Source organism: Monodon monoceros, unplaced genomic scaffold (genome assembly GCF_005190385.1).
Source record: "Monodon monoceros isolate NGI ecotype Baffin Bay Population unplaced genomic scaffold, NGI_Narwhal_1 Super_Scaffold_13, whole genome shotgun sequence".
NCBI classification, from domain to species: Eukaryota; Metazoa; Chordata; class Mammalia; order Artiodactyla; family Monodontidae; genus Monodon; species Monodon monoceros.
In genome coordinates, this window is record NW_021703769.1 from 80,049,696 (window position 1) to 80,065,836 (window position 16,141).

General features: G+C 46.3%; 1 protein-coding gene across 3 annotated transcripts in view; it reads right to left on the minus strand.

Moving 5' to 3' along the window:
• Nucleotides 1–7,995: 7,995 nt before the first annotated feature.
• Nucleotides 7,996–16,141, minus strand: part of ZKSCAN1 (zinc finger with KRAB and SCAN domains 1) — a 38,779-nt gene continuing 30,633 nt past the window's right edge. Inside the window, exons 2-4 of one of the 3 annotated variants that reach the window (XM_029220671.1) lie at nt 11,350–11,839; nt 10,864–11,056; nt 7,996–9,220 (exon numbers count right to left, since the gene is read on the minus strand). In XM_029220671.1, the coding sequence (XP_029076504.1) occupies nt 8,385–9,220; nt 10,864–11,056; nt 11,350–11,742 (1,422 nt within the window). In that variant the 5' untranslated portion in view covers nt 11,743–11,839 and the 3' untranslated portion in view covers nt 7,996–8,384. Of the gene's footprint in view, nt 9,221–10,863; nt 11,057–11,349; nt 12,193–16,141 lie in introns of those variants that run through there. The other 2 variants (XM_029220670.1, XM_029220672.1) reach the window with 2 other exon arrangements.

Below are 16,141 nucleotides of genomic sequence, written 5' to 3' on the forward strand. Positions count from 1 at the left end.
ATTTTCTGCATATGCAGATAAACATAGTCGCCAGAGTGGTTTCTCAGGAATGACAGAGGACTCTTAGTCCCTTTATCCACAGCACAGTTTCCCTTGTGTATCCCCTCCTCTGGTTGCTGAGAGCGTCAACTTCCCAGTCAGCCAAGCCCCAAACCCGGGCCTTGTTCTGGCTGCGTTGCTGCCCTCCAACTCCTCACCCTCCACGTCTCTCCCTATCCTGCCTGGCCCATTCCTGGGACTTCTGCATTGGCCTAGGCCGTCTCTGACTTGTTCCCAGACTTTGGCACCAGCCTTACAGTAGGTCTCTTTGCTCCCAAAGTCCCCTCCAACCATTTGTCCTGCTATGAGTGAGTCATCGCTCCTAAATGCTAACTGGCTGACAGCCCGTCCAAGCCTTCCAGGGGCCCCTTCTCAGCCCCCAGGTTGAAGTCCAAATTCTTCATCAAGACACAGGGCTTTTCACTTCCTGGCCCTGCCTACTTCCCCGTCACCCCTCCTAGCACCCCTCTCACCCCAGCACCCACCCTCCTGCCCTCCTGTACACACTATATTGGAGCGATGCACAACTACAGTGACGGCGGCGCAGGCGCTATTTAATGCCCCAGTGCCTTTGCACATGCTAATGCTCTTCCCTGCCTCGTCCACCTAACAAACTCCTATTCATCTTTGAAAACCTCCTCGTATGTAAGCTTCACCTTGTCCGTGGGGTCTTTCCAGGGCGTGGGGGACGGCACCTTCCGCCCCCACCGAGTACATCATCTCCTTGAGCTGCCTCTGCATCTTGTACACATGTTCATTATTGTGCTCATCTCCCCCCTCCTCCATCTTTTACTTGTTTGCTCATACCTCTGACTCCCTCACTATGGTGGGGGGTTTTCCTATGTTTTCACACTTTTCTACCATAAATAAGTATGGCGTTCATAATCAGAAAAAAATATACCAAGAAAAAGAGAAAAGTAGTAAGAAGGAACAGCCACGGAGCACTTACTATGTGTCAGGCATTGTTCTAAGCATTTTATCTGGTAACTCATTTAATCCTTGTAGCCATCCTGCGAGGTAGGTACTATTATTGCCCCCATTTTTATTCCCTTTTCTTCAGGAAAGAAGAAAGGAAGGAGAGGAGGGAGAGGAGTTCTCCAGGCACAATAAATGGTGCAGTGAGACTCAGAGGCTTTGGAGCCCAAAACCCGGGCTTGCCCTCCCTCATCACAGTCTCCCCAGACCTCCTCTCACTGATCCTTGAAGCCCTTCACCAGCAGCTCAGCGAGTGCCATGGCGGGCACAGAGGCGAACCACCCATTGTTCTGCACTAAGGAGGCGCCAGCCTAATGAGAGCCAGAGTGAGACCCCAGGAGAGGCTGGTAACCATCATGACAGTTGCCCTTTACTGACCGCTCACCTACACGCCAGCATGGACCGTCTTCAGTACAGTCAGTATTATTGTCACACAGTCATAAGTGCTGTTAGTCCTATTAACATCCCCCCCCTTTTTTTTTTTTTTTTGCGGTACACAGGCCTCTCACTGCTGCGGCCTCTCCCGTTGTGGAGCACAGGCTCCGGACGCGCAGGCTCAGCGGCCATGGCTCATGGGCCCAGCTGCTCCGTGGCATGTGGGATCCTCCCGGACCGGGGCACGAACCCGCGTCCCCTGCATCGGCAGGCGGACTCTCAACCACTGTGCCACCAGGGAAGCCCAACACCCCCCTTTTTACAGATGAGAAAACCTAGACACACAGTGCAGTGGAGCAGGGGTTCAAACCCAGGCAGTCTGGCTCCAGAGCTTGGGCTCTTAATTACACCACGGTACTGTCTCTTTACAAATGAAACGGAGGAATCAAAAGAAGCTAGCTTGTGTTCCCCATGGGGAGGGGTGAGGCACATGGTGGTCACCAAAGGCTTCATTGAGGAAACAGCATTAAAGCTGAGTTGAGAACGTGGGTTGGTAAATACAGACAACCATTCCTCTTTTAGTCACCAGGGTGTGACCTCTCCTCCCCTCAAGACTCCAGCATATTCCCCTGGATACCGCCCCAGACTATCTCGACATTACAGTCACCGCCACCTTCATGCCCAGAAATTTCTGTGCTGCGTGTTGCTCTGTGCGGCACGATACTTAAGGCCGGGGCAGGCAGGCATCGTCTAGACAAGACTGTCCAGAACCATGAAATACCACTGCCACCTCCCCCCGCCTGCCCCCATCTGCCTTGTCACAGTGTGGACGCCAGGTGAAAAGTTCCAGTGAAAAGAAAGTTTGTCGTCTCTTCTGCAGGAAGAAGCTGATGCACCATCAGAATCATAAAGAGTAGCAAGTAACAAAAAAGTTGCTTTTAAAGCTACTAACATTACCTGTCATGTACCCCAAATTAAACACAGAATTTCTTAGTAATACTTATCTGCTCTAATTATGCCATGGAAACACTGCACCCCGGCAGCTGCGATTCCCTGGGGTAGCCCCGCCCCATTTTCTTCATGTCTCACACCTGTCCAGGAACTGTCACGCTGCCCTGTCACAGATTTCCGTCACTGACTCCACGATCTGCCATTAAGGCTTCTCCGAACACCAGCCTCCCCAGGACCTACCAGCACCTTCTCTCAAGAGTGTGCCACATACTCTCTCCACCCTGCCTTTGCTGGTACTGTTCCCTGTTTGCAGTGTCCTTCCCTCCTTTCCCTGGTTGCTAAAAGCCTAGTATGTTCATATCAGGGGAAAAGCATTCCAAGAAGAAGGAACAGCAGCTGCAAAGGGCTCTTGAAGAGGACCGTGTTTGCCACATCCCAGGAACAGCGAGGGGCATTGAGATCTAGAAAGGGTTGCATTCTGAAAGTCAGATCATCAGATGGGAGGGGTTTTCTCACACAGAATTCTTTTTTTCTGTGGTACGCGGGCCTCTCACTGTTGTGGTCTCTCCTGCTGTGGAGCACAGGCTCCAGACGTGCAGGCTCAGCGGCCATGGCTCACGGGCCCAGCCGCTACGCGGCATGTGGGATCCTCCCGGACTGGGCACGAACCTACGTCCCCTGCATCGGCAGGTGGACTCTCAACCACTGTGCCACCAGGGAAGCACTTTTTTAAAAATAAATTTATTTATTTATTTATTTTTGGCTGTGCTGGGTCCTTGCTGCTGAGCAGGGGCTACTCTTCGTTGCCGTGTGCGGGCCTCTCATTGCGGTGGCTTCTGTTGTTGTGGAGTACAGGCTCTAGGCACGCGGGCTTCAGTATCTGTGGCTCACGGGCTCTAGAGCACAGGCTCAGTAGTTGCAGCGCACGGGCTTAGTTGCTCCGCGGCACGTGGGATCCTCCCGGACCAGGGCTCGAACCCGTGTCCCCTGCATTGGCAGGCAGATCCTCAACCACTGCGCCACCAGGGAAGCCCTCATACAGAATTCTTGATCCTCAATCCAGTTGAAACTGATGGAAAATTTCCCTACGGTTATTACATGCAAGGGTAACTGCTGGCATGAATCTTTTCATGTCTTTTCACACCTGACTCCCCAGTGCATCTTCCACTAAGCAGCAGCCTGTATGGGCATCCACGGGTCTCCTCAGCATGAATCCTCCACGCCTCCCCCAAGGCTGGCCCTTCGGCAAAGGCTCTGTATTTGTTTGCTTGAGTTTGTGTGTGTTTTTAAAAAACTTTATTGATAAATAATCCATACACCATATCGAGTGGTTTTTAGTTATCAAGTTGTGTAACCGTCACAATTTGAGAACATTTCATCACCCTAAAAAGAAACCCCACACCCTTTAGCAGTCACTCCCCACTTCCCCCCAGCTGCCCCAGCCCTAGACTACTGCCGGTCTACTTCCTGTCTCCACGGATTTGCCTATTGCGGACATTTCACGTAACTGGACTCATAATCATATACGCGGCCTTTCGCGTTTAGCTTCTTTTGCTTAGTACAATGACGCCAAGTTTCATCTATGTATGTTGTAATGGGAATCTGCACTTCATCCTTTTCATGGCTAAATAATATTCCATTGTATGCGTATACCACATTTTGTTTTTTCTTTCATCCACTGATGGAAACACTTGGGGGTTTTCTTCTTTTTGGCTATTATGAATAATGTTGCTTTGAACATTTGTATACAAGTTTTTTTGTTTGTTTGTTTTTTGCGGTACGCGGGCCTCTCACTGTTGTGGCCTCTCCCGTTGCGGAGCACAGGCTCCGGACGCGCAGGCTCAGCGGCCATGGCTCACGGGCCCAGCTGCTCCGCGGCCTGTGGGATCTTCCCGGACCGGGGCACGAACCTGTGTCCCCTGCATCGGCAGGCGGACTCTCAAACCACTACGCCACCAGGGAAGCCCTGTATACAAGTTTTTGTGTAAATGTTTTCATTTCTCTTGGGTATATATCTAGGGTAGCAATTTCTCAAATGCTCTATTTAAACTTTTGAGGAATTGCCAGGCTGCCTTCCAAAGTGGTTGTCCCATTTTACATTCTCACCAGCAGCATATAAGCTTCTGATTTCTCTGCATCCTCAATACTTGGTATTATCTTTTTTATTATAGCCATCCTAGTGGGTATGGTGTGGTCTCATTGTGGTTCTGATCTGCATTTCCCTCATAGCTATGTTGAGCACCTTTCCATGTACTTGTCCGTTTTTGTATCTTTTGTGGAGAAATGTCTATTTAGATCCTTTGCCTACCTTTTAATTGGTTGTCTCTTTTTTTTTTTTTTTGCGGTAGCCGGGCCTCTCACCGTTGTGGCCTCTCCCGTTGCGGAGCACAGGCTCCGGACGCGCAGGCTCAGTGGCCATGGCTCACAGGTCCAGCCGCTCCGCGGTATGTGGGATCTTCCCGGACCGGGGCACGAACCCATGTCCCCTGCATCGGCAGGCGCCTCTTAACCACTGCGCCACCAGGGAAGCCCTTGGTTGTCTCTTTTATTACTCAGTTGTAAAATATATTCAACATAAAAGTGCCTTATCATATATACATGATTTGCAAAACTGTTCTACCATTCTGTGGGTTGTCCTTTCACTTTCTTGACGGTGTCCTTGGAAGTACTTTGATGATGTCCAGTTTCTCTTATATTTCCTTTGGTTCTTTATGCTTCTGTTATCTGTATTAGGTTAGACAGAGAGGTGGAAGCATCGCTGTTCACATATACTGGGCGTAGGATTGCTGGATAAGATGCCCAGTTACATCTGAATTTCAGATAAACATTGAATAATTTTTTTAGCATAAGAAGTATGTCCCAAATATACTGTTTACCTGGAATCTAAATGTGCTTTTATTTGCTAAATCTGGCAGCCCTAGCCAGGGGTCCAGTGTACATGTGTATCTGTGTGTGTCTAAATGTGTGTCCGTGTGTGACATATTGGGCAACACTCACGAGCATCTTCAGACCGAGCCAGCCTCACAGCCCCCTGGGACAGTGTCCTTCCCAGCCCACCAGGGGTCCTCAACCACTCTCTTGGAGCCAAGCAGGAACTGGTCTCCTAACCATGGGAGGGGGGCACTAGGACTGAGCAGAGGTCAGGTATACCAGCTTCCCCCATTTGTGATCTCATGTCTCTCAAGGTCCCCAGCAGACCTGAGCACTGGCTGCCTACAGAAGAACCAGCTCAATAATGCGTCTCTTACTGGCTGTTCCTCCTCTCTCTCTCCTTGCTTCCTCTGGTCATCTCCCTAAGTAACCTATCTGCCCCCATGCCCTGGTCCTGGGCTCTGTTTTAGAGGAAATCCAAACTATGACAGTTGGTACTGGAAGTGCCCTAGAAATGGAGCCCTCAGGATGGGATTCTGGAGCACATCACTTGCTGGTCAGATGGTAAGAAAAGGAGCCTGCTGATAAATGTAATGGTGGTAACCCCTGGCGTTCTACCCCATGGCAGTTGCTCTGTTCCTACTAGTTCTGGCAAGAGATGAGGTACAGGTACCAGGGAAGGCATCCGCTTATGCAATAGTTCTATATAACCCAAGCATTACTGGGATAGTGGCAGTTATAAGGGCTGCAGAGCTTCTCTCTCTCAAGCTTTGAAGAAAGAAAATGATAGACTTGGGTCAGCCAACTACCAGTTCAGGGCCTGTTGTGACAGCCGGAAGTCCTCCATGGCAGCGTTGGAGGAGAACCGCACCTTGTGTACTGAGAGCAGACTGGCCTGAAAAACAGGCGCAGGATTGAACTGTCAGGGCGGCAGAACTGCAAAGGTGGCTACATGAAAAGCCTCACCAAGTCACTGATGCCAAAATTCCAGGCCCTGATCGGGGAAGACTGGGATCCTAATGTATGCGACACTTGGGTAGGTGTGCCTGAGCACCTGGAACCCTAAATTCCCAAGCCCTCTGGCCTAACAAAAGCATCTCCCTTCCCCCTTGATACAGGAAAGGAGCCTCTTTTTGCCTGGAAACCATGCAAAAATCTCACCTGAGGCACATGCCTCTCAAGATAATGCTCATTCTCCTCAAAATCCATCCCCGCCTTCCCCAATACATACAGACTGCGATACTACGATTTATAACAACACGATTTAGTCATTCAGGCGACCTGAGCAGGTCCAGAAGTCCCAAGGTGTGTAAGCAGGAGGCTCAGGTCTCACGTTTCCTACCATTGCTGACCTGCTGCCTCCCTCTGCTCACACCTGCGGATTCATTCCCCTTTGACCTGGTGGAAGGAACAAGGAGGGTTTGTGTTTCACAGAGGGATCAGCTCAGTATTTCGGTGTGTGAACCAAAAATGTGCTGATTCACACGGCCTTGCTCAGGAGTGGCCCTAAAGGCCAGAGTGAGGGGAAGGAATCTGGTGGGCAGAGCTGTGAGCAGTCTATCTGGCACCAACTTTTCATGGAGGGAGAAGTGGCCTCCTGGGCTGTGACTTGTCTAGACAAGGGGTCTGCAAAGAATAAGGCTGAAAGTCTGGAGACAAGGAGATCAGAGGAAGACTTCAGCTCGCAGATGGACCGATGGGAGCTGAAAGGAAGTATGTGGACCTTTGTGTCACAGCAACACCCATCAGAAACTACCACTGCACAGAGTCAGGAAGGTGAGTGGCAGGACAGAGGGGGGGCCCAGTCCACTCTCACCAGAGGCGGACAAGGGCTCAGCAGGCTCCTCAGCCTTCATCTGGAGCAGTTTCGGAGGGGGCCCTACAGACAGCCAGCTGCCACCTAATCACTAAATCCTCTGCGGGCCTCCGGGAGGGTTAATATACAAACAGGACGGCTCACACGAAATGTCCAGTCAAAGGAGCTGGCAGGGATGTCCAGATCGTCAGCAGGCCACCAGAACAGTAAGAACCCTTCAGATTTCAAGCACTGTTGGTTCTTTTTCAGTAATGACCCCCCCCTTCCGCCACCCTAATATTTTGGCTGCTGCACAGACTCATTACCTGTAGTTTAATCTGATCCCAGGATGGCATACGAGGCAGTTTCCAGCGATCAGAACTGGTACTAGACATGACACTTTCTTGCTGTCCCCAATCCTGGCATGTCAGGTTTGCGTGACCACTAGGGCTGCAGCAGCAGACAAAGAGATATTTCAGTGACTACTAATAAGAGGTGGAAAAAACTCACAATATGAAGATAAGCAAATGATAGGAGCAAAGAGTGAAGTTGTTAGGTTTCCAGGTAACAGGAGGACCAACTGGCCAAAAGCCATACCTTAAATCAAAGAGTTTGCAGTCACAGGGAAAAAAACAGGATGGATTTAAGGTAATCATAGTGTGTATTATTGGCTTCTAGAATTTAGTAGGAAGCTTCTCAAGGAGTCAGATTTTCACAGACTTCGGCAAAGACACGAGTATACACGCCCCAAAAGCATGAGGCTGACAAAATGTTCCCAAATGCTGGAAAAACGTGTTCTGTGCACAGGAAAAGCACGATGAAGACTAAGCCGCAGCCACCCTGCTGCAATTTCCTCACACACACTCGCAATCGCTGAAAGCTCTATTTACCCCAAATCTTCCAAAAGCAAAACCAGTAGGAAGTTTCCTCTCTAGAATAGTGTTGAATAACTAACATACAATTTTTTAATAAAATAGTCCTGAGGCATCACAAGATGTTTTAAGTTTATTCTGAATCGGATTAAACTGTGTTCAGCATGGCTCATTTCTTTACAAATCATAATTCTTGAATATATGTTAAAACAGTTAAACAGTTTTAATGTTTCCTCCTTAATTATACCGGATACACAGCACTTTAACTATACAAAAGGCAACGTCCGCATGGTTTATGGGACTCGAAGTGCGGTGAGGGGACCCTGCTGCAGCCAGCGGGCAGGTGAGGAACCCGCCGTGTCCCCGCCTGAGCTCTCACTGTCCCCTCGACGTCGAGTGAAACGAAATCTACCCCCGAGTTTACACTGCAATTACTGGGCTTTCTCCCTAGCATTCACGTTCTGAAGTTAAAAAAACAAAAACCATCAAGAGAGCATACCTGACAGTTAAGGCCCTTCTCCCTCTGCAGTGTGGACTCTCTGATGTTTGGAAAGATTGGACTTACTACAGAAAGTTTTCCCACAATTATTACACCAATAGGGCTTTTCCCCGGTATGGATTCTATGGTGTTTATTAAAATTGGAGCTGTGGTTGAAGGCTTTCCCACACTCCTTACATTTATACGGCTTCTCTCCAGTGTGGAGTCTCTGGTGAGAACTAAGACCCGCGTGCTGACTAAAGCTCTTCCCACACTCGTTACACTGATACGGCTTCTCCCCAGTGTGTATTCGATAGTGTCGAATGAGGCTGCCTTTCCCGCTGAAGGCTTTGCCGCAATCTTTACACTGGTAAGGAGCCTCTTCAGTGTGCATTCGCTGATGTTTAAGGAGGTCCGAGCTCTGACCGAAGGCTTTTCCACACTTACAGTCATAGGGCCGGTCCACCAAGTGTGTTCTGTAGTGAAGGGTCAGGTTGGAGCTGTGGCTGAAAGCTTTCCCACATTTGGTGCACACATACGGTTTCTCCCCAGTGTGTGTTCTCCGGTGTTTAGTGAGATTTGAGCTATTACTAAAGGCTTTCCCACACTCAGCACATATGTAACGTCTCTCTGCTGGGGCAGGTTTAGTCATTACTTCTCTACCTTTTGAGGGACCTTTGTCTTGGAGAGGAATTTTTGTTCCTCTTCCCTTTTCCAGGTTAACCCACTGCCTTTCTAACCTGGCCTCACATTTGTTGGCAATAATCATGGGAATAGAATCCCTTCTGAATCCTTCTGCGTGAAATTCTTCAGAACTTTCCTGCTTATCTGTTGATTCCTCATTCTGGGTGTTCGATTTACGATCTGAAACAGTAAGTAGAATAAGGACATGTCAGTTGTTTCCTGTCCTGAGAAGAAACTGTTAAATGAGAAATAGAATCACCAGGTGACACTGATGGATTCTAAGGGGTAACCAAATATTGCTCTATGAAGTTACAGTATCACACTGATACAAATAAGTCATTATCAGATCTAGTTTACGATGCCAAACTTTCACGCAAGCCCCCTGCCAGAAGCTATCATGGTATGAGAAGTACATGGTGTTCTCTGCCAGGAGAACTTCGGGTATAGAGGGCAATTAGGCAAAACCAAGCATACTGAGACAGCAGCAAAGGAGCTGGGTGATGCTCAGGTAGAAAGAAACAAGAAAGAAAGACTGTGGAAGGGTCAAAGTTGATAAAGGAAAATAAAAAGGATAATTAAGGGAGAAGAGGCTAGTGGCAAACTCACAAAATCCTTATTCTCAGAAAAGCTGAATATAAAAGCAATAAAAGAGAACGTTTGGTGCACTTATAATCATTCTAGTCCCAGATCCTTACTAATTTGAATGTCAGTACTTAACTCCCATGAGGGTTTAACTCTCATCATTTCACCTACATTGGCTATGTCTTATCATTCTCTTAGTTATAAAGTAACTGTCAAAATCAGACTGAAGCAGTTTAGCTTTTTTAGAGCACTTCACGAGGCAGTCACACCTCTTAAAAGTCCACCTAGGACTTCCCTGGTGGCGCAGTGGTTGAGAGTCCACCTGCCGATGCAGGGGACACGGGTTCGTGCCCCGGTCCGGGAAGATCCCACATGCCGCGGAGCGGCTGGGCCTGTGAGCCATGGCCGCTGAGCCTGTGCGTCCGGAGCCTGTGCTCAGCAACGGGAGAGGCCACAACAGTGAGAGGCCCGTGTACCAAAAAAAAAAAAAAAAAAAAAAAAAATCCACCTAACCATCCACACACACAGAAAAGGGGAGTAAGAGAAATTCACACTGAAAAATGGGCTCCCTTTGAGAACTGTCATCCCTCCGCAAGTCCAGAAGCCTCAGTCAACAAGGTACTTTCCTCTAAGCCACTTTCTCCTCGTCCCTGTCTCTCTCTCCACCCACCATCTATTTCCCTTCTCTGCTACCAGCTGCTTCTAGGCTCACCCCCTCCTCACTGTCCACTGCTGACTGAAGCAGCAGCTAAAATCCCTTTCAGTCCCTATGATGAGCAGTCACTTGGCTACACGTACAGATTTCCCTTCAAGTTGCCATGAACTATGTGTGGGAAGTAAATAAGAAAAGTTAAACATTTTAAATAGCTTAATGAGGCATAAGTTGAAAAAGAAATTACCAGGACCATTTCTGCATAATCCCGAACTGATCACAGCAGGTTCACTAAGTCATTAACAAATGAACCAGCACCACCTCTTACTGATTCATTCAAGCTGTTCTCGCTTCCATGAACAGTCCCCTTACTAAACTCACTTCAACTCTCCCTTTACGAGCGTGTCATCTGTTCCCACGCCAGGACTGACTGAGACACACCTGAGGGAGGAAAGGAACTCATTCTGCCTTGTCAGCCAGACCAGTTGAGTCAGCCTAGGGGGGCCACCTCACAACCAGGAATTAGGACGAGTGTTTCTTCAACCACAAAGGCCCGGGCACCGAGTGGGGGCCTGACAGATGGTCCTACCTTGAATCTTTCTCAGCTCTGGAGTGAAGTCCTCCTCTTCACCAGTCTCTTGGATGTAGAGGGGCTCCCAAGACTCATATTTGTAACTGGTCTCCACAGACCGTGGCTGCGGGCTGCTCAGGGATTCCTCCACTGTTCCTGAGGATGCCATCTTCTCCCACCACTGCTTCTGTTCACTGGGAGGCGGTGAGGCCTAGAGACAATTAGGAATGGCTGGGTCTGTGCACAGCTCACTTTAAGAACCAGAACAAAAGAAAACCTCAGGACAGCTATGTAGAACCTCTAGGAAAGAGAAAAGCATCCATCCCATTCAACTCCCAAGGGTAATTCCCTAATTCCATATAGGACAGCAGAAGAAAAATAGGAGGAAACATGGTCTAACTCAGCGGAAGGTCCATTCAGTTATTCTCAGTGTGTGCACAAACCCGCTCCTGCCTGGACTGCTACGCTTCCGACCTCACAGAGTAAAAGGTCTCCCCAGCCTACCTGCTGTGCTGGCTCATCCAGCTCTCGCTCCAGATCTTCCAGGAGAGTGACGGCCTCTTCAGCGCTCTCCGGGCAGTGCTCCTGCACCCAGGCCTGGAGCTCCTGGGGCAGGATGGTCAGGAACTGCTCCAGCACCAGCAGCTCCAGGATCTGCTCCTTGGTGTGAATCTCAGGCCGCAGCCACTCACAGCAGAGCACCCGGAGCTGGCTGAGGGCCTCCCGAGGGCCAGGGGTGTCATGGTACCCAAACTGCCTGAAGCGCTGGCGGAATGTCTCCAAGCTGGGAAGGCGCTTCCCTTTCTCCTCCTCCTCGACCTTCACAATCACAGGCCCCTGCTCTTGTGGAGTTCTAGGGCCCAGAACTGTGGCCATGCCCAGTACCTTGGTCATCATATAGGTACTCCAGAAACAGTGTCACTAAAATGGGGCTCTGTGTAGCAGGAGTACTGGTTCCTTTGGGTTTCTGGTTCTTTAGGGCTACACGTTAAACCTATGAAAATATGGTTACCATAAAATTACCAAAAGAAAAAGTATGTACGCTTTTTGGTCTTTATAGCCACACCTTTAGCACAGGAAATTGTGGAAATTATGGCCATCGTAAAACTACCATATAACAATGACTGTCAAATATCTTTCTGGAGTCAGCTCAGGATATCCTATTTTGATTTGACTTTGCCTCCACTCTCTGAAAAAGTGCACTGTGGCTCAACCCCGCTCCTGCATATATGTCTGAAGAAAACGAAAACACTAATTCAAAAATATACATGCACCCCAATGTTCACAGCAGCATTATTTACAATTACCAAAATAGGAAAGCAATCTAAGTGTCCATCAACAGATAAACAGATAAAGAAGATGTGGGGTGTGTACGTGTGTACACACACACACACACAATGGTATACTAGTCAGCCATAAAAAAGAATGAAATTTTGCCATCTGCGACAACATGGATGGACTTGGAGGATATTTATGTTTAGTGAAAAGTCAGACAAAGAAAGACAAATACTGTATATTGTCACTTATATGCAAAACCTAAAAATAAAAAAAACTAGTGAATATAATAAAAAAGAAACAGACTCACAGATACAGAGAACAAACCAGTGGTTACCAGTAGGGTGAGAGAATGGGGGAGGGGCGATATAGGGCTGGAAATTAAGAGGTACAATCCACTATGTATAAAAGAAATAAGCTACAAGGATATACTGTACAGCAGAAGGAATATAGCCAATATTTTATAATAACTATAAATGGAGTATAATCTTTAAAAATTGTGAATCACTATGTTGTACACTTGTAACTTATATAATATTGTACATCAACTATACCTCGATTTGGGAAAAAAAAAACAACACTGTGGTGTAAGCTTAAAACTAAATTTAAATTAACTTTGCTCCAAAAACTGTTTCAGAATCTTACAATTCCTGAGATCTCAACAGGCCATCTACTGGCCAAATGAAGTCTGTCTAAACCTACAACTTTTAGCTTCAGCATTAAAAATTTACTAGTCAAATGACAGGCTAGTTAGCATAACCAGGAATCATGTTAGAAGCCTGGAATTAACTAGCATATTTTTAAATGATTGAGCATAGTTAGTGATGTAATTTGAGCTTCACTTGACCCATTTTAAGCAGGGCATACTCTTGTTTTAAAATGCCATTTATGTTTAGCTTTCACAGAAAGACCAGTGGAATGACAAGAGATTAGACTAAAAGTAACCTATGTTCTTTCAGAGGTATTTCTTTTGATGAGACACATACTGCTGAGAGGAAACTGAAGAGAAAAATTAAACCACAATAGACAATACAAAAGATGTTTAAGAATATTTTTACTTTTAAATTTTAAATATTATATATATTTGTCAGCTGATACATTAGAATACTGAAAACATCTACAGTAAATATAATTACTTCCATTTTTTCATATGCCAAAAAAGTGAAGTCCACTCACTCAACATTTGCTGAATACCTGCCATGGGCTCGATGCTAGGACTGCAGGGATGCCTAAAAGAGATACACGCCTACTCTCACACAGCTTTCAAGTTGTGGGGGAGATGGAAAAGGAGTAAACAGACAACAGAATCAGTCTATTATTCTTGGCATTCATTAAATATAGTACTCTGAAAGAAAACTACATAAGTTAATTACTCTTACACGCTTGTGACTGGCCTTCCTGATGAGCATGTTTTCAAACTCTAAGCAGCACCTTTCCTGTCACATAGGTGTTCCCATACTGAATTTGAATAATCTAGACCAAGAAAACTCCAGCAGTCTCAAGAAAGAGCCAAACACGTAAAAAATCTATGTGGGTGTTCATTACATGAAATTATATTGATAACAATGGTAGAGAACATAAAAAGGATGTATAAATGGCTTATAAAAGCTGAAGACGAGGGAACAGGAGTTGCAAATAATCTAAAGCTAAGGCATTTAAAAAGTTGAGTATGCTAATTTCTAACATGCGTGTCAATCTCCATGGATCTGGCTTGAGAGCACTTGAAATATCATCTTGCACACACACTCATAATATACACACAATCACAATGAAGGAAAAAGATAAAAACACGAAACAGTGATATTTCTGGGTTACAGAATTATGAATGATTTCAATTTTTTAAAGTCTTTTTTTTATTTCCTACATTTTCTATAATGGGTATTATTACTTTTGTAGCCAGAAAATCATAAAATCTCCAAAGGAATCATAAGCAGTTTTTAATAAATAAAATAGATTTTACTTCTAATGCCCAAATTCCATGCCCTTCAAAAAAAGAAACCCAGTAAAACAAAAAAGCAGCAATTCCAGCCCATGCAGAACCTTCCAAAAAAGGTACATTTATGTTACAGCTTTTATATCAGATGTTTAGTTTCACACATTTAGTAAATATGTATTAAAAACATGTATTTTATATGACTCTTCCCCTTTATTTTTCTAATCAATTTTGGTAATTAAAAAAATACAGGAAGTGGGGTTCTAGGAATAAAACCTCAATACGTAACCCTGCTTTTACGAGAAAGTCAATAATTATCAGCTGCTAATTAGTTCAGAACTCTTGGGGTGCTAGCTGGGACTCCCCTCTACTGTACCCAAATTCTGAAGCATCCTATGAGGTGCCAACAGGTATTCCAACACAGTGGACCAGCATCAGCACTGAACACTCGTTTATGCTATCCTCTGCACCCAGTACACTACTGAAGCTCCCAAGTTCAGAATTACTTGAAAACTGAGCAGGGGGTGGGGGGGTGGGGGGTTGGGAAGCACTGTCATCTAGTCTCTTAAAATAAAGGCATTAGCACCAAAGGCTAAAATAACCTAAATATAGATGTAGTAGCGCTGGGAGCATTCCTTAGAAATCCTTTCAAGTGGACCTCCTAAGTGTTGGAATAACTTTGTAACATAACTGTTTACAAAATTTCCCACTCTCTTCAGAGGAGGGCACCCCAAGAACAGAAAAAAGACTGCTCAGCTTCTGGGATCCAGCCTGGGAAACTCTGCAAGACACTAGGAGTTATAACCCAGCACAGGAGGCATTAAACAGTGAGTGTCCTGTATCACGTTCACATGGGATCTGTTCCCAGAAGTTGGCGAGTTCAAACTCACAGATGCCACTATATCACACAATCGCCTTTGCAAAATACATACATAGTCACAATTAAAGAAGAAAGTTTCCCTAGATGTTGCTGCTGGGCAACTGGCTGGGCTGGCTCAATAGCTCAGTGGTTTATTCTAGCACACCAGTTTTGCAGTGCCCACAATTCAAATTCATGCCTCAGCAAGGCCACAAACAAGTGGAGGGCTGGATGCTTGAAGCCTTCTTCCTAACTGTACTCACTCTCTTTGGAGAGTTCATCCAGTCACGTGGCTTTAAGTACCATCTATATACTCAACAGCCGCCAATTTATCTGCAGCCTGGACCTCTCTTCTGAACTCCAGACTCACACAACAAACTACCCACTTGACGTTGCCACCAGCATGTCCAGTGGCATCTCAAGCTTAACACGCCTGAAACTGTGCTTCCCATCTTTCACGCAAAGCTGCTCATCTTAGTTAATGGCAACTCCACCATTTTTTCCGGACCAAAAAAACCTGGGGACCCAACTCCTCCTTCACATTCTGCACACAATTCATGAGCAAATCTCTACAACTAAGAGATTCAGAGTTCGCTGCCTCCAGCACTGCTGTCCCACCAGTCCATCATCTGTTGCCTGTTAAATACAAGTCAGATCACATCATTCCTCTGCTCACACCTTTCAAGGCTTTGTGTGTCATACAGATTAAAAGCCAAAATCATCACAAGGCCAACAAGGTCTCAAAGATTTCAGTCCCTGTTGCCTCTCAGATCTCCTTGTCTCTTGTCTGCCTCTAGCAAAGCCAGTATTGGTCATGACCACACTGGTCATGTTGAGTTTGTCTAAAGGTTCATTTAGGGATGCCCTCAAGGTCTTAGCTTTCAAATTTTTCTTAATAAGGTGCTTATAAAATAAAAAAGCATGTGAATAGAAAACAGAGGCTTCATTACTCACACTGTCTTCAACCACAGTGAACTATTTTAAGCTCGCTAGAATGTTTAGCACGAGAGGCCCATCAAGGAAAAGTTCATGGTCTACTACAAGCAGAGGCCTTTGTTCTGTTCCGAGGTTTTTTCCCCCTCTTTTATGCCGATTTCCCAAAGCTTCTATGCCCTTATCAAAGTGCCCCAAATCCATTCTAGAACAAGATGAGGCATAAATAAACCAAATTATTACAGTCTAACAATTTAACACGACTTACCAATTAATGCTAGAATGCTTCTGACTTA